General features: G+C 47.2%; 1 protein-coding gene and 1 long non-coding RNA gene across 4 annotated transcripts; one reads left to right on the forward strand and one right to left on the reverse strand.

Annotated features, from left to right (window-relative positions):
- Positions 1–1026: 1026 nt before the first annotated feature.
- HNRNPL (heterogeneous nuclear ribonucleoprotein L) lies at positions 1027–17320 on the reverse strand. 3 transcript variants are annotated; one of them, XM_053401846.1, is made up of 13 exons: positions 16881–17104; positions 13019–13137; positions 12666–12903; positions 12146–12233; positions 10873–10967; positions 10295–10367; positions 6745–6816; positions 6374–6654; positions 4744–4865; positions 3662–3863; positions 3208–3265; positions 2775–2870; positions 1027–1364 (listed from the first exon to the last, which is right to left on the reverse strand). In XM_053401846.1, exons 1-13 carry the CDS (start codon positions 17091–17093, stop codon positions 1306–1308), a joined length of 1716 nt encoding a protein of 571 aa, XP_053257821.1. In that variant the 5' UTR covers positions 17094–17104; the 3' UTR covers positions 1027–1305. The 3 variants fall into 3 exon arrangements, with proteins under 3 accessions (XP_053257821.1, XP_053257822.1, XP_053257820.1); XM_053401847.1 differs by lacking the exon at positions 16881–17104 and adding an exon at positions 17213–17320 and having other exon boundaries at positions 6374–6816; XM_053401845.1 differs by having other exon boundaries at positions 6374–6816; positions 16881–17109.
- On the forward strand, positions 13521–13810 carry LOC128420278 (uncharacterized). The gene is made up of 2 exons (XR_008332008.1): positions 13521–13684; positions 13729–13810. It is a non-coding gene; the product is annotated as an uncharacterized LOC128420278 (long non-coding RNA).
- Positions 17321–17655: the final 335 nt, after the last annotated feature.

The following is a 17655-nucleotide window of genomic DNA, read 5'->3' on the forward strand; positions in this document are numbered from 1 at the left end:
GAAAAGCTTTGGGAGGGGTGTGTTAAATTTATGCCAATTATTACTAAACTCAAGGCTGGATAGACATTGGTTCTTCACAATTACGAAAACTGAAGCGTTGCTTCTGTTCTTAAATTATTATTATGGTAGGTAAGATCAGGAACCACAGTCACACCACCACATTACCTGTTTTTCCAACTTTGGAGCGAGTATGAAAACTTAACTGGTACACAAGCTAATTGCAGGCAGGTGGAGGTCACCTCTTAGCATCCATGGCAGTTTTTGGCATTTCATTCATGACTGGAAGCCACTGAATTTTTAAAGCAGACACTGTACATTTAGGCTGCAATGCTGTCAAATGCACTCTCTCATAAGAGAAATCTACTTCCAAGTAAATAAGGTTGGCCCTTGACTAGAGAACAGTTGAGCCCTCTGGGAGAGCACCATATGGAGTCAAGCAGATAACACACATTACCATTGCACTTTTAATTCCTGTAGTCTTTGCTTAAGACATCAAATTCTCAAAAACAGAATATACAAGAAGAAATTGAAGATTCTGAGTCCACGTTTGAATTAAGTGTGTCCTGTGGAACTCCCTACTGGTAAAAGATTGAAGAGAGAAGAGTGTTTTTTGCCAGACCTATTTTGAAAAGGTTTATGTTTAGACAAGTAAGTATTTCGTACTTGTTTACCAGTATTTTATTTATTAATCCAAGCAGTATTTATTTTTTGTATGTTTCTGTTGATTTTATTTTTAAATGCTGCATTCCACATTGCTATTATTTTTCATGAAAGTGCAGATTATAAATCCAGAAATAAGTAAATTATTCTAGTTAGTGTTTTTGATTTCTGAGCAGTCAGTCTTGACAATTCCATTATGCCTCCTTCCATGAAATCAAAGGTTAAGGGGACAAAACCACACACCAAGGCCCCACATCAATACTAACCATGTACATCCCTCCGCTGTACTTGAAAAATCCCTGGCAAAGTTCAAGCAAACTTTTTCAAGAGCCCCACTACACCACCAATATAGACAACCACCAGAGGTATTTTCCAAACAGCTTTATTAAGGTGTGCCAAGTTGCACAGGCAGCACATTGTAAGACTGGGGGGGTGGGGGGAACAAGTCACATGTACAATAGTTTTAAAATGTCGCCCGAACTCCACAGGGCTTCTTCTTCTTCCCAGCTGACATAGCTGCAGGCAGCCTCTACTTAAGCTTTTTCTTTCTTTTTTTAAAAAAAGGAATGCAGGGCACTTTGAAAAAACCCACACACACAAAAAGAGTAACGGAGGAAGTCTTCCTTGGCAGGAGCCAAACGAAATTTACGAGGCATGCTGAGCAGTCGAGAAGCACAGTTTCAGTGTGTACGGATACGGCCCATCTAGGCAGAAGAGGAGACATGCATCAGGGTCCTCTGAGATTTGTTTGTTTTTGTGGCAACACAAGGGATGTATGTATTCAGAGGGATGAACCAGTGAAAAGAGGGTTTCCATAAGTTTCCAGATTTGTTGTCTCCACACACTCCAACCTACTTAGAGTATGTGTCATGCCCATAGGTGCATATGCAGAGTCTAGGCCCCCACAGCCAACAGGCTAGACTGAAGAATTCTATTGTAGCCACTGGAAGCCTTTTTAAAAAACAACATCTAATTGCAATATGGGAAAATTCCCCCACTTTCAACTAAGCTTGGAAAAAACTTCTTCACTGGCTACAGAAGAAAACATTTTTTAGGGGTAACTACAATCGAGACAAGGACACGGGTGGCGCTGTGGGTTAAACCACAGAGCCTAGGACTTGCCGATCAGAAGGTCGGCGGTTCGAATTCCCCGTGACGGGGTGAGTTCCCGTTGCTCGGTCCCAGCTCCTGCCAACCTAGCAGTTCAAAAGCACGTCAAAGTGCAAGTAGATAAATAGGTACCGCTCCGGCAGGAAGGTAAACGGCGTTTCCGTGCGCTGCTCTGGTTCGCCAGAAGCGGCTTAGTCATGCTGGCCAAATGACCCGGAAGCTGTACGCCGGCTCCCTCGGCCAATAAAGCGAGATGAGCGCCGCAACCCCAGAGTCAGCCACAACTGGACCTAATGGTCAGGGCTCCCTTTACCTTTACCATACAATGGATATGGGGCAATTTCCAGGGAGTGGGTGTCACTGCTGGGATGCCCCATGACAGTTCCTCCAGTTTGCGAGTGTGCTCATGGGACAAGTTTTTAAAGTTTGGCGATCTCTGATTTGGACCAATCTGATGGGACCTGCTTGCCTACTTACATTGGCAAAAGCAATGGTATCAAGAGTATTGAAAAGGGGGGTCAGAAAAATGAGCCCATTACAATACAGGCTGAACCTCAAAGTTTAGGCCCAGTTGGCAGTGAGCCCATGCAGGAACCTGCCCTGCCCCCTGCCCTTTTCAACATAGTTTATGTTCGTGGTAGTGGCAGCAGCAGCCCAATAGCAGAGCTTCTAGTAGGCCCTAGATCGGGTGTGCAGAAACTGTGGCCCTTCAAACATCACAGTAACTCCCATCAGCCCCAGCCAGTGTGGCCAATGGTAAAGGATGAAGTTGCAGGCCAGCAACATGGGGGGAGCATATAGATGATGCTGCCTTAACAATTCCAAAAGTGTCAGAAACCTATTGGCACCTACTCCACTTCCTGCCAGCAGGAAGTTTTAGGAAAAAAGCAGCTCACCCATTACCCATTGAGGAAAGTGTTCTACATAAAATGAGACCAGAAAAAATGAGTAAGGCGGGGGGAAAAGGCCTCCAGCCCACAACATGCACACCCCACAGAGCTTACTTGGGTTTTTCATCTGGTAATGGTTGAGGAATGCCAGAGTCTCCAGGGCATCACCCTTGGTTTCCCATTCCAGCAAGCCAGAGGAGCTCCTTTCACCTATGAAGATGTTAACAGTGAAGACATAGTTGGGCCGCCATGGAGAATGTGCACAGGACTGGCTGGTTGGCTAAGAAAGGGGAACAATGCTGTTTCCCCACCCATACACCATTTAAATCTTCAAGGCTCTTCCCTGGCCCAAGTGAAAGCATGTTGCAGCCAGCCTTAGTTTTGCTGCCTCAACAAACACTGTTCTGAACACCAGTATAAGGTAAAATGGACAAGCTGATGTGGAGCCCGGTGTTTTAACTAGCCAGCTGAGTTGCACCCTCCAGCCCCTATTCCTGCTTGCTGAGTAGCAGCATTTCGAGGCTTGATAACTGCAGCATGTACTTACTTTTCCCCGAAAACACCTTGACTGAAGCTGGTCTCTTCACCCCCAGTTCATCACAGATCTGACAGGATAAAAATACAATGCAAGTGTTAAGTTATGAAGCTGATGGCAGAGTTTTTTATAACATGCATGTTAAGTCATGTTCCGTTTCCAAATCCCAGAGAAGAAAAATGCTTTTGCACCATGAACAGTTACTTATCTACAATGCAAGGTGCTGGGGACATGACAAATAACTTGTAGTCCTATTTTCACAGAATGTTTTAGCACTGCCACATCGTCCCTTCCTTCCCACACCTATGATGTGGCAATCCGCCTAGGGAGCCAAATACCGGGCGAGGCCTGTGATCCATCTGGGCAGCAGGCCTCTGCACACCTCTCAAGACTCTCCCTTGGCCAGACCAACTGCCGAACTCCCTTTTCTATGTTACCTGACTCCAAGATGGGCCTGAGGCATTACCTCGTAGAAGTTATCTTCTGTCACCTCCAGAGGAGCATTGAAGAAATGAAGCACGTTACTGGGGTGCTGGATCCTGTTCTTGGCTGCTTGCTCTGGGGTTGAAAACCTGTTGTTCCGAGAGCCACTGAAATCCTTGTAGCTGCATGAACCGTCTTCCAGGCCATAAGACTGGCCAGGCATGATGGCCTGTTGCTTGGAAACACTGTCGGAAGGAAACGCACAGCTTAAGAGCGGGCAAACATTAAGGGCAAGGAGCAGCCTTCAAGGGCAGAGAACGAAGCAGAATGAGCCCTGAGGAGAGAATTTGATGAAAATGATGTTTAGATGGTATATTACACCAGTGAAATTAGCTAAAATGTATAAGACAAATAATAAATGTTAGAAATGTAAAGAAAAAGGAACATTTTATCACGTGGTGGAAATGTAAGAAAGAAAAGAACTTCTGCGAAATGATATATAATGAGATGAAAAAGATGTTGAAATATACATTCTTAAAAAAACCAGAAGCATTTTTACTTGGTATTATAGGCCAAGACATTAATAGACAAGATGCCAAACTGTTCTTATATGCAGCAACAGTGGCAAGAGTATTGTTAGCCCAGAAATGGAAACAAGAAGAAATTCCGACAAAAGAAGAATGGCAGACGAAATTAATGGACTATGCAGAATTGGATAAAATGACAGGAAGGATTCGAAACCTGCGGGACCAGAGATTTACAGAAGATTGGAAGAAGTATATGAATTATTTGAAGAGCAACTGTAATCAACAAATTACGCTAGTAGGACTACAAGAAGTTTTGTAAGGAGAAATATACAAAGTGTTACAAAGTAGAAAAAGATAAGAGATATTGGTTATGAGTTTGACATGTAATAGGGAAAATAAGAAATGCATACTAGGAGATTAGATTAGAAAATTTTCAGACAGGACTGATGGAAGTCAAAAAGACTGATGGAAGATGTAAAAGTATGTTTAATTACGGTTGAAAATGATGTGTGTGTGTGTGTGTGTGTGTGTGTGTATATTTATATATATATATAAAAATGAATGAGCCCCGATGAAAATTAGCGGTAGCAGCACTCACCATACATTCAGCTTTTGATCAAACATGAAGTTGTTGTTCAGGTGAGTGATTGCTCGGTCCACCGCATAACCGTCAGCCATCTCCACCATGGCAGCTCCAGGCTTGCTCTTCATGAACTTCACCTAACAAAACACATACCTTTGTTGAAACACAATCAACGGTTGGCATAGATCGATCCCTTTTGGAGACAAAACCCCCCAAGGTACAGCCACAAACCTGCACTCATTTTAGGAGGCATTTACTGTGTGGACACTGGGCACAAGAGTGTATCCAGTATTAACTTTCCTCAGTTGCCTGTAGATTCCTTAGCCAATCCCGCCACCATCTTTCATTTGGCCACTGGTTTGCAGGAGGCACATTTTTGAATTGAATTGCAAGTACGAGCTTCCCTTACTCAGCAACCACTTGCCTTTTTAAAACTCAGCCCTGTTTTCCAGGTGCATTAGGAACGAGGTTCGATACTCTTGGCATTCTGAGTAATCTGGTTCAACTTTCAATGACTGAGAACCTATGAAAATTGTCTTCTCAAAAGAGTAAATTCCCAGTATCAGAAAGCCCCCGGAAAGAATCCTACTGCCGTCAAATTTCACACTCATCAGTTTCAGGGGTTGACATTATTAAATATCTGCTTCAACCAACACCTCCAGGTGTCCCTTCTCTTCCTTTTTCCTGTTGCTGCCTGTTCATCTGACCTCAACAGAGAGCAGTGAGAGGAACAAGGAACAAGAACAGCAGCAGCAATCTTTGCTCGCTTTGCCCTGCTCATCACCATGGGTGTGTTGGTGGAATGGCCCCAGAAAGATGGGGCACACAAGTGGGCGGTATGAACAGAGAGAGGAAGAGGAGATGGGGCTACTGAAAAGAGGTGGCCACCCTCTTATTGACTTAAGAGCCTGAAGACGAGACATGGAAGTAATCTCAATGCCGTATACAACTGCTATCATGACAAAGACGGCCTCGGTCCAGTATACCTGAAGGAGCGTCTCCACCCCCATCATTCTGCCTGGACGCTGAGGTCCAGCGCTGAGGGCCTTCTGGCTGTTCCCTCATTGCGAGAAGCAAAGCTACAGGGAACCAGGCAGAGGGCCTTCTTGGTAGTGGCACCCGCCCTGTGGAACGCCCTTCCAGCAGATGTCAAAGCGATAAACAACTACCTGACATTCAGAAGACATCTTAAGGCAGCCCTGTTCAGGGAAGTTTTTAACGTGTGATATTTTACTGTATTTTTGGTTTTTATGGAAGCCGCCCAGAGTGGTTGGGGAGGCCCAGCCAAATGGGCGGGGTATAAATAATAATTATTATTATTATTATTATTATTATTATTATTATTATTATTATTATTGTTGTTGTTGTTATTATTATAAAGAGAGCTGAGAGTGTCTCTTTCCAGTGGCCTCAAGTCATTTGCACAGGTCTGCATCCAAATCAAGGGGGAAGAGTAATCTGCTGCTGGCTAACCTCTACTGCTGAAAGATAATCTAGGCCCATCCATCATCACGATGGCAAGCAGAACTGCACTGTCGTTTTGCCAGCAAGCTCAACATGTGTTCTCCGACTGAGCTTCTCAAATTTGGGTAAAAGGAGCAAGACAGAGCAGGCTCTGGGAGAAGGAGACAGTCAGCTTAATTACCTTTTCCACGTTTCCGTACAGGCAGAAGACGTTGAACACTCTGTCACAGTTCATCTTGGACTGATCCAAGCCATACACCATCAGGACTGCGCTGTCAGCATGGGGGCCATACTCTGGGGGTGGGGGTGGAGGAGGGGGGTGTCCATACTGAGGCCCGTAGCGGCTCGGCCCCCTATGGCGGCCCCCGACAGGTGGGCCCATCCGCCTCCCTTCATAATGAGGCGGTGGAGGGCCATAGCCTTCATCGTGATAGTGCCCGTGGTAGCCACCGTGAGGTCCTCCTGGGGAGGGAACAAACATCAAGAGCTCAAGGCGAGGCTGGAGAAGCGCCAGCGTTTGTTCCCCTGGATGCTGATGTGCCAGCTTCTTACCATATTCAGCTGGATGGTCCCCAAGGAGAGGAGGCTGCCTCTGACGCTTGTTTGGGTTCCCACCTGGCTCACCTGTCCAAAAAGAGGAGGCCATTAGGAAAAGGCAGCAAATGCCCGGCACTTGTATCTCTGGGGCACGTGTTGGATGCTAGAAAGTCACAAGTCCACCCCCATGGCTCTCCCTTAAGTTAATTTCCAACACCTTGAGAATAAGATCTGCCTCCAGCCACTGGAAGACAGAAGGTGGCGAAAGGTCTACTCATTTTCAAGGGTCCAAAGTGCACCCAACTCTTCTCCTGAGGCAGACAAACAGCTCCACCCCACCCCCAAACACAAACTTTGAGCTAGGGAGCAGGGGCAGCAGCTCTGGAAGGGGACATTTTGCTTTCTCTTGAAACGCTACAAATCCAGCCATTTTTTTCTAGGCTGATATGGCTTTTAAGCAGAGCGCTGCCACTTGTCTGACCTACTCCGAGGTCGTGGTCGGCACAGGTTTGCGTTTGGATCCAGTGTTCTCCTCAAAACAGCTGCCTTTTGGCCTAAGTGAAGTTCAATTTCTGCACCCGGTGGTGTCTGAGAGCATGCCAAACCTTATCAACATGGAAACGAGTTATAAAGATAGGCGACCTTCGCCGAGGGGAGGAGGGAGGAAGGAAGAGGAGAAGGGAATCAAAGGACTTGACAGTTCTACTCAGGGCAACAAGAATAATAATTTAAAAAACAAACTAACATCCCCACCCAACCCTAGCAAAGGTAAAGGGACTAAGCGAGAGACTGAGGAGAGTACGCCAAAAGCAAAGCAAAAAAAAACAGCAGTCAAGTTAAAACACGTGATTGTATACAAGGCAGAAGAATTTAAGCAATCCATACAATATCACTGTTGCTCTAACAAAACAAAAAAAGGGGTGTTTTGCAGTTTATTTCGATAGTCATTACAAAGATTGAAAAGGGCTACTTACAGCAGTAGTACACAGTACAATGTCCATTGTCACATACATATTCTGCATTTCTCTTACCATTGGACGCTTCAACAGTGTAAGCACAGTTCTGAAAGATGGCGTCCCATCAAACATACACTGCGACCCTGCGTTACATGGTTTCAGAGTCAAATACAAGTCAACAGGCACCAAACTGATACAATTTCAAGTAAAAAAAAGTTTTTTAAAGTAAAAATAGGGCTCACAGAGATGTTTTTGTTTGTCTTCAGATGGTATCAAGGAAAAAAAGGACATAACAAAGGTGTAATAATGAGTGTCCCTTCCGTGTTGCATCTCCTGATGTTTTTGTCATGTGCTGTTAACAGGTTTGGTGCTTCTGGCTCTGTGTAGGTCTCCCGTGTGCATGTCTCTCCTCTGATAATGGAATGTGCCTTGGATCCCAAGTGCCCCCTGGAGCAGAAAGCACCCCCAAGTCTCTAGGGAGCTGGGGGCTCTGGGTACTTGGTGTTTTTTTGTCTGTCTCCGCTCGGCGCTGATAAATGTTGGCAGCCGTGGACTGCGAGAAAAGGAGTGATAAACTGCCCTCCCAAACCAAACCGTGTTGATATGGAGAGCGTCCTATGTCTTGGAGGGCCTCTGGGATCTACTCCGTTCTCCGGTAAGAGCGCTGGTGCATTTGTCTGAGACCCATCTGGTCTGTGTTTTCCTAGTTTCTGTGTAACATTCTTGGGTTCAAGGTTTGGTTTGTTTGTTTTGGATTTGTAAGAATGTCGTGGCCTGGTGCGTCTTTCTCTCTCTCATTCTCTCTCTGTCTCACTCTGTGCTTGTAGATGTTTCTTGGATCACGGTGTGGTGTTCTTGATGTAAAAGAATTGGAACTCAAATCTGCTGCTTTTCAGGTACTTTGTTAAGATGCTGCGTGTTTTCTCCAGGCAGAGCTAGTGGAAGGTTGGCTTTTTTTTCCTACACTGTGTGGTGTTAAAGCATGTGTAGCAGAAGGCAGATCACAAGCAATTCAGGACTTCGGCTGCAGTAGCATACGGTTCCCCCAGGGTCATGTGTGAACGCACTGTTCAGAGCTGGGGAAAGGCCAGGTTAGTGTACCTCCTCTTTGCCCAGCCTAAAGACAGGAGAGCCAGGAGGCAGCTAACTGAATTGCACAGTCCTGCCAACTAGCCACTGCCAATCTGTACAATCTTCTAGTTATGTACCTTGGAGGAGAAAGTGAGTCATGTTCATGTCAAGTCATGTAATGCCATTGCTTGCTTTGCTATGGGGTGGGGCCCAAAATGACCTTGGCCAGCCCCCTTGATCAACAGCTTCCTCCAGCCCGCCCCCCACAACTGCTTTCCTGCAGCACTCGGTGATCTCTACATCCGTGGAGGAAGGCAGTGCAACGCCGAAGTATTAAGGGTCCAAGACCACACAAACCCCATCTTTAAGCCAATTTAATGCCTGTTGTGTGAATTACACTGCTTGCGGTGTAACACACAAAAAGACAGCATCACACAAGCCGCTAAAATAAGGTGGGTCAGATAGGACCTGCCACTCCCCTCCGGTTCAGAAACCAAGACACTGCTCTTCAGCCGATTGCGGGCTGATCTGGAGCATGTTAACGTTCTAACTTGTTCATCCTCCTTAATTCCACTTTCAAGGAAATGGCGCTTGAGACCACCAGCTGAAAGGCCACATTCCTCGCCCCTAAAAATATCTGTGAGCTTAATGCACAGCTTTACCTTCGGCCTGAGCAAAGCCCCCTTCCTTCACCATCTCTGTGCTATGTGCACAGCAAGGTGTCACCTGAGACTTCTCAGGGGGAAGGAGCCCACACCCAACCCACTGAACGGCAGGCGCGCTATGCAACCACCCCCAGCTGGATCAGGGTTGGGGCAACAGGCCATTTTGACGCTCCTGCTTTCAACAATGCACCTTGTTTTTCAAGCAGATGAGAACAGCCATTCCCTGAAGTGATACCTCCAGGATCAAGCGCTTCCTGAAAGTCCATTTGGCGTTGCCTTTTGCAAAATAGTATTAGCGATGCCCGTTCTTCACCCTGGTTAGCTGTACCTTACACAGGCTCCACACGTGCCCTGAAGTTCAACTTCAGGAACCACCTCCTTTTAACTGTGCCACCATATTCCCAATGCTGTGTTCCAGTTCTCGAATCTTGCCACAAGTAGATTGGAGACTATCCTAGGCAAGGGAAGGGAAGGAAGGTGGAGCCAGAGAAACTGGCGCTGTGACTGAAGCCTGGTCACATGGCCCTGCCTATACTGGGGGGAGGAAGTGAATTCATTGTTGTCCCGGAGACCTTAAACATATCAATGAGAATGCACATTTCCCTTCAAAACTACTTGTCACTATTTACAACCGCTTATCTTAAACGTCTTATTAGGCCTCCTTAATAAAAGGCTCTGGTGGCCTGATAATGCCTTACAAAAAACGTCAGAAGTCAAAGCACAGCTGCACTAGCGCAAGACTTCCAAAATCAGCCACAATGCTGGACAGCAGGCAAATGGCATTACATCACACAAATCAGATCTATGGAGTGTGCTACTCAACGGGAAAGGCAAGGGTTCATGTGTGGCTGCAGAGCAGTCTATCAAGGTTACCTTGTCCACTGAGGTTGGGGTTGGTGTAGTCCCATGTGTCTTGGTCGTTCTTGAACACATTCAGGCGGGTTGGCTAAAAAACAAACACACACAGCCATACAAAAGTAATGCAAGATGTCCAAATTATGTGGCCAACCCTTAGCTACGCCTCTTCCAAAAGCTTGACTGCACTAATGGTTGAGTGCAATACAGTGCACAGGTTAGGGCAGGCCAGCAATTCACCCAGTTCAGTCTAAGAGCCATTAACAAGGTACAGTGACCATTACTGACCCAACTTTAGCCCATGAGTCAGTAACATTAACTTGGCAGGTGTACTTTTTGCTACTGCAAATTTTGAGGGAGCAGCATTAGAAAGGGAGGCTTTAGGGCTGGAAAAAACATACTGTAGAATAGCCCTGTTCCACAAGCCCTGGAACAGGGAGTGACATACCTGAACTAAGGGACAGAATACTTATACACATGTTTGGTGGCAAGGTCATCTCCCTTTCTACAGGCCCCTTTCAATTCACCAAGGATCACACAGAAGATCCTTCAGCGGGCACAAAGAACCCTATCAAATTCTTCAAAGCAAAACTCACCTTTGCGTATTCAATCTTCAGAGTACAGCATCCAGAATAAATGTCAGCCCCATTCAAAGAAGCTTTTGCTCTCTGAGCGCTCTGCACAGAGTCAAATGTTTGTAGTGTTAAGGAAGCCTTGGAGAAATTGGGGAAGCCTTTTGGCCATCGGAAAAACTTAACGCTTCAACTTTGAAGTTCTTGTTGTTGGACCCTTTGAGACGTACATCAGTGTCTTAGAATTGCCTTCCCTTCCACCTCATATGTCCAGCTTGAGATCACATGCATTCAGAACTAAACCCACCCCACTGAAACTGCAATTGCCTCTTGCCTTCTATTGTAGAGACTGCTCCTTCAGGTTAGTGGTGGAGATACCTGTGGTGTGCAAGCATAGTGCTCAGGTAACCAGGTGCGGGCCGTGTGAACAAGCCTGACACAGTGTTCTGCCAATTCCCAGATGGCTCCAGGCCTTGACCAAAGCCAGAGGCTCAAACAGGACTTGGCAGGGGTCGGCAAGGTTTACCTCTCCTGGGCCGGTTCACTCCAGCGGAGATCCCTCCGTCGGCTGGATTACACGCGCATGTGAGTGCCCGCGATTTCCAGCATTTGCATTTGGTGCAGACAGGATTACCAGCATCTGCGTAGACGCGATTTCAGATTTCTGGTGCTGCGGAAGCGAGCCCCCGCGCTGTTCTGCGCCGGTTTAGCGCAACACGCAGGGACTCGCCAAGTGGGCGGCTCGGTTCGGGGGCAGCTCGTGGGTCGGTTAAATGACCCGTGGGCTGCTTGTGGCCCATGGGCCTTAGGTTGCCTACCCCTGATCAAGGGAGTCCACAAAACAGAAGTACAGTGGTACCTCGGTTTTCGAACATAATCCGTTCCGGAAGTCTGTTCAAGTTTTGAAATGTCAGAAAACCGGAAGCGGAAGTCTCAAAATGAAAAACTCAAAACAGGAGCCGTGTTTCCTGTTCGACTTCCAAGGTGCACTTCTGGGTTTTCGGCGTTCCAAGTTCCAAAATGTTTGACTATGGAGGCGTTCGAAAACCGAGGTACCACTGTAACTGTCTTCTGAGGAGCTGAAGTAGGAGACTACTCACTGAAACTCAAATGAAGACAGAACAGTAATAATCTTTCTTCAGGCTAGTGGCACAGCAAATGTTATTGTCAAAAAGCCTGAGACAACAGATAAAAGCAATTTGTTTGCCCAAGCTGCTAGGCACTTATTTTGAACTATTCCAAGGACAAACATGGTTCAATTACTACAGGTTTCCTAGACACCAGGGGGGAAAAGGATATTCCACCATAGCCTGGACACCATTCTTTCGGAAGATAACAATCCGCTGCACTGGGCCACATGGGTTGCAGATGGTGTACAGCACATCCTGTAAGATGAAAAACAATCGCATATTTTTAAAACTGGGGAACATATGGCCTTTTAGATGTTGTTGGCCTACAACCCTCCTAATCCCTGATCATTGGCCACAGTGACAAAGACTGATGGGACCTGGAGTCCAACATCTGAAAGGTCAGACACTAACCTAGTAGATCTGACTACTAGTCACAAGGCCACAGGCAACAGAGAAAAGGCAACAGAGCATCTTCAAAAACAATGGAACACACTGCTGCCATCCACCCTAGGATCCAGGCAAACTATTTTGTGGACCTAGATGGACTTGCAAGGACAGCAATTATCCTGGCAGCTATAATTTATTCATCTGCACCGTGTATGAAATGAACCCTGGGGCCCCCAACAAAGGCATGGACCAATTACGTTCAAGTGTTTCTGGCCGAGTACACGCAGCATCACTACGCACCGTTGTGATGGAGTAGATGGGGTTCAGGATGGTGAAGAGAAGAACATTGTTGACTCCCCTAGAATCATCCGAGTCGCCGGGGCGTGAAATCTTCTGGCTGGTGGAGTAGTTGACAAAGGCTGGGTGCCCAGCGATGTAGATCTGGTTGTCAGCTGCGTAGTTCACAGCGTTGCAGGCTCCCAAGATATCCTCAAACTCCACCAGAGCCTGCCTCTTTTTGGGCATCACCACCACATAGCTTGGGGGAAGAAAAGGAACCAGGCTGCTTACACTGCCGAAGTAGTCAGCACTACACAAATGTCCAACCATCCTCCATTCCATCTCGTCAGATGCCCAATTTGCCCACTCCTAACCTTATGGGGCCAAATTCCTGCAGGGCCTCTACAAGGTCAGCTTCCACAACACCATCGATCAGGCCCCTGATGTGGACGACAGGGGAAGCAGCTGGTTTGTGGGGATCATCATAGTTCTCCTGCCAGGGGCGAAAGAAGAGAAAAACTTAGTTCTCTACTGCAAACCACTCTAGCTGCAAATGAAGAATAGCCTCTTTACACAAAGGTTAGTTCTCGCTAGGAATTGCCCCACAAGCAAAAAGACATGGAGCCTCCTCAGCGGAGTAATCAAACATTAAGGAAAAACTTTTTGTATTAACTTGACTCTCCAAACCCTCCTTTGCTACACTCAGGCATTTTATTTTATATACTTAACAATTAAAAGCAGGCTCCATCCTGATACTACACATTTCTAGATCAAAATATAGGCTTCATTTCCAACACCACAGTCACTTTTTTTTCTGTGAGAAAAGTAACTACCCCTCCCAATGGCAAGTAAATTTGAAAAAACCTAGACTCTTTACAGTGGTGCCCCGCAAGACGAATGCCTCGCAAGACGAAAAACTCGCTAGAGGAAAGGGTTTTCCGTTTTTTGAGTCGTTCCGCAAGACGAATTTCCCTATGGGCTTGCTTCGCAAGACGAAACGTCTTGCGAGTTTGTTTCCTTTTTCTTAAAGCCGCTAAGCCGTTAATAGCCGCTAAGCCGTTAATAGCCGCTAAGCCGCTAATAGCCGTGCTTCGCAAGACGAAAAAACCGCAAGACGAAGAGACTCGCGGAACGGATTAATTTCGTCTTGCGAGGCACCACTGTATTTTTAAAATAACAAAACAAAACCAGTCTTGTCAGTCTGAGCAAAGATAACAAAGTTGCCCTTGGGCAGCTGAAGAGGTTACTGCCAAGAACTGTAGAAGACATTTATTTCCCCCAGAGAAATTAAGACTCATGCCTTCATCTGAGACTCTTGTTTTTTTTGGGGGGGGGGAGACTACTTTGCAACTGATGGTTACAAAATTCTCCCTATTCTCAATCTAGGCACACTGTGAAAAGCACCCTCTATTCAAGTCATCATTATTTCCTCTCACCTCTCACAAGCCAATCAAACTTCTTCCAGAGATGTCCATGTTGCTAGTAGCAGACAGTGGAGTTCACTAGTTGAGGATCTCTGGATTTGTCTTAGTTTGGCGGCCTGATACCAAGCACTTTTTCTGTCCCCATCCCAATTTTGGTGGCAGAGGCAAAAGTAGAGACAGTGCTGAGGTGGATGAGCCCAACACCCTGATGACAGCATGACTTGATGAGTGGAGAAGGAGCAATAATCATCCCCCTTGGCTAATCTGCACAGATCAGCTGAGGAAGAGGCTGTGTGCCTTTGTGTGTTTACCTGTATGTGCTAGCCGAGTATAGAAGAAGAGGAGTTTGGATTTGATATCCCACTTTATCACTACCCGAAGGAGTCTCAAAGTGGCTAACATTCTCCTTTCCCTTCCTCCCCCACAACAAACACTCTGTGAGGTGAGTGGGGCTGAGAGACTTCAGGGAAGTGTGACTAGCCCAAGGTCACCCAGCAGCTGCATGTGGAGGAGCGGAGACGCGAACCCGGTTCACCAGATTACGAGTCCACTGCTCTTAACCACTACACAATGCTGGCTCTTATACCCAAGTGTGGTGCAGCCACAACCAGCACTCATATGGGGCTCCAGGAGGGTGAGCTAAAAGTAAATGTGGCCCTCTGGTCAAAAAAGGTCTGGCCAAGAGGTTCAGTCCTTATTTCAACACAAACCCTCATCCAAGGTTCCGTGACTGCTTCGTGCCTGTGGTTCCACTGTGTTAGCAATGAACTGTCCTAATCCCATCAGAAATCTGAAAAAGAGCTTTTGTCCTGCCTAGCACCTCACAGCATGTGTGGAGCAAGGTATTCTTCTCAGATTTATCCACCGTAATTACATTTTATTTCCTCCACACCACAATGTATTGGGGGGCGGGCGGGGGGTGTTTGCTTTTCCTGAAATTTGCTTTTGGCAGCTGAAATATAGCAAATTTGGGGTTAATTTTAAAAAACCCTAAACTTTCTCCTATCATCAATATAACTTTATTAGCAACACACTACTTTGCCTCTGTATTAAGGACGAGGCGAAGGAAAAACCCTGTGAATCAGAATGAAGGGCACCATCTTACTGAGCTTGCCATTTCCGATTGGTGCAGAATCGGAGGAGAGATAGTGACAACGACCCCATGTTCTGTGCCCTGTATCTGGTACTTGAGAGCTATGCTGCCCTATACTCCCAGGCTCTGCTTGCAAGTTATGAGTTAAGTCCCTCTACTTCACAGGTGTAATGTCTATTTTAAAGTGTCACCCAGTCTACCAGCCATCAAAGCCTGTGGCAGTTGCTAAAGAGTCCCTTAGTGGAGCACAAGAGTACCACCTCACACCTACTACCCTGTTCAATTACGTCAGTACGTTTTCTCACTCTGCTGCCCTCCAGATGTTTTGGACTACAACTGGCCCTGCAGTCCAAAACATCTGGAGGGCAGGAAAGGGCACACAAAGCGAGGCATCATGGGGGCATTCAATGCTAATCCTTCTCATAGTAGACCCTAGGAAGTTAATTGACCCAATTAACATAGTTTCATAGGTTTCAATGGGCGTACTCCGCTTCGGATTTAGTTATGTATTCATGTGGTGGGGATTATTTATTTATTTTTAGAAAAACAACCAACATAAAGAGAGTAAGAGCCATGAATATTCATTACAAAAGCAAAAGAACTGCCTTAAAATACCTACTAAAATAATGAGGCCTTTGCCATGCGCCTGGCATTCAGCAGGGACTATTATGGGTTGCATCTTTGTCACCTGGGGGGAAAAACAGCACCCTCCCAACCTTTGCAAAAATGAGGCAGCTGAACTCCAGGTTTACACAGGTCTCCTTGTGTGCCTTTATAAACATGTACAGTAGTACCTCGGGTTAAGAACTTAATTCATTCTGGAGGTCTGTTCTTAACCTGAAGCACTACTTTAGCTAATGGGGCCTCCTGCTGCCGCCGCGCTATATTTCTGTTCTCACCCGAAAGCAAATTTCTTTACCTGAGGTAATATTTCTGGGTTAGCGGAGTCTGTAACCTGAAGCGTCTGTAACCCGAGGTACCACTGTACATGCGTGTGTTTACGTACTGTACGTCCGCATGCAGTACACCGAATATGAAATCCAAAGCGTTTTTAGGGTTCGATATACGATACGATATACAGTATCTTTATTGTCATTGTCCCATACAGAACAATGAAATTGAAAAGCTACATAAAACATTCAAAAACTCCTAAAAACTCTGAAACCCCATTTTAAACTACACTATACTATACTATAAAAACCCCTAAGAACTCTGAAACCCCATTTTAAAATACACTATACTATACTATAAAAACCCCTAAGAACTCTGAAACCCCATTTTAAAATACACTATGCTATACTATACAATATACTATGCTAAAAAATACACTATACTATAGAGACCCCTTATGCTGCGTTTAGAACCAGAATTGCATTCGCGTAGAATGAGGGCCCTTGTTTCCCCCTTAGGAAAGCCGGCGCACGCGTGGAAAGGCCGACGCCCGCCTGCCTCTGGTAGACTGCTCCCGCACGTGGAGGCTCCGCTCTTGAGCTTCCGCTAGGTCCAGCGGAGGCGGCGTGTGGGGGCGCGAGGTTCCCGGGAGGGGTAGGCTGCTCCTGCGCATGGAGGTTCCGCCACCAGGCCCGTTTCGCTTCGTTTTCCACGCTGCGCGCGCACGTCCCCCTCCCCCTTTCTCTCACCCCCCCGCCAAGTACCGCCGCGCGGCCTTCCTCCTCCTCAGGCCCTTCCCGCCCCGCCGCCGGCCCCGGCTCTCCTCACCCCGCCTCCGCCGGCCGCTCCTCCCGGGCCGTGATCCGCGTTTTCCGTTTTCTGGCGCTTGGGCGCGCGGCCGCCGTCAGGGCCTCCCCCATAGTAGCGCCCCGACCCGCCTCCTCCGCCTCCGCCGGCCATCTTCACCATCTCTCCGCCGCGTCCCGAGCCGCCGCCGCCGCCCTCGCCGCTCTGCGAACCGCGCCACCTCCGCCGCGACATGGCGCCCGCACTACAGCAGCCCACCCTCGCTCCCACCTTAGGTACGCCTCGATTGGGCGCGCCTCCCGTCATTCAGCGGCGCCCAGGCGCCCATTGGGTCCAGCAGCTCCCTTACCCACCTGCGTCCCGCCCTCCGACGCCATTGGATCGGGTGTCTCCCGCCTGCCGGATTGATTCGCTTTCGTGCCTGCTTTTCAAGAGGCTCGGCGAGCCCGGTTGGGCGGCGGCAGCGTCCATCAGACGTCCCTTCAAATTAATTGGACGGAAACGACGTCTCTCCAGTCGGCATCCCGCCCCACCGCATTGCCTCTCATGGAGCGCCCTCCTTCTTCTCCAGAAAACCGTTGGCCCCCAGAAAACGCTGCAGTTCGCTCCTGTTGTCTTATTGGGTACTTGGAGTATCCATCATAGCAATGCAAAGTCTGATTGGGCCATATCGAAAGAAGACACCCTCGTGCGTATTTGTTCCTATAACGGAACGCATTGTCTCTCTGCGTCAATTTTATTGGCTAGTTTTTGTGTCCGTCGCCCTGCTCGCTGAAAACCATTGGACTTAAAGCCC

The sequence above is a fragment of the Podarcis raffonei genome, chromosome 8 (genome assembly GCF_027172205.1).
Source record: "Podarcis raffonei isolate rPodRaf1 chromosome 8, rPodRaf1.pri, whole genome shotgun sequence".
NCBI lineage: Eukaryota > Metazoa > Chordata > Lepidosauria > Squamata > Lacertidae > Podarcis > Podarcis raffonei.

Coding starts and splice junctions, on each gene's coding strand:
- HNRNPL (XM_053401845.1), bottom strand. CDS start 17,093: ATGTCGCGGCGGAGGTGGCGCGGTTCGCAGAGCGGCGAGGGCGGCGGC. Junction 13,138..16,880: donor GAGCGGCCGGCGGAGGCGGG/GTGAGGAGAGCC, acceptor CGCCCCTGGCAG/GAGAACTATGATGATCCCCA. Junction 3,266..3,661: donor CAGAAGATAACTTCTACGAG/GTAATGCCTCAG, acceptor TTATCCTGTCAG/ATCTGTGATGAACTGGGGGT.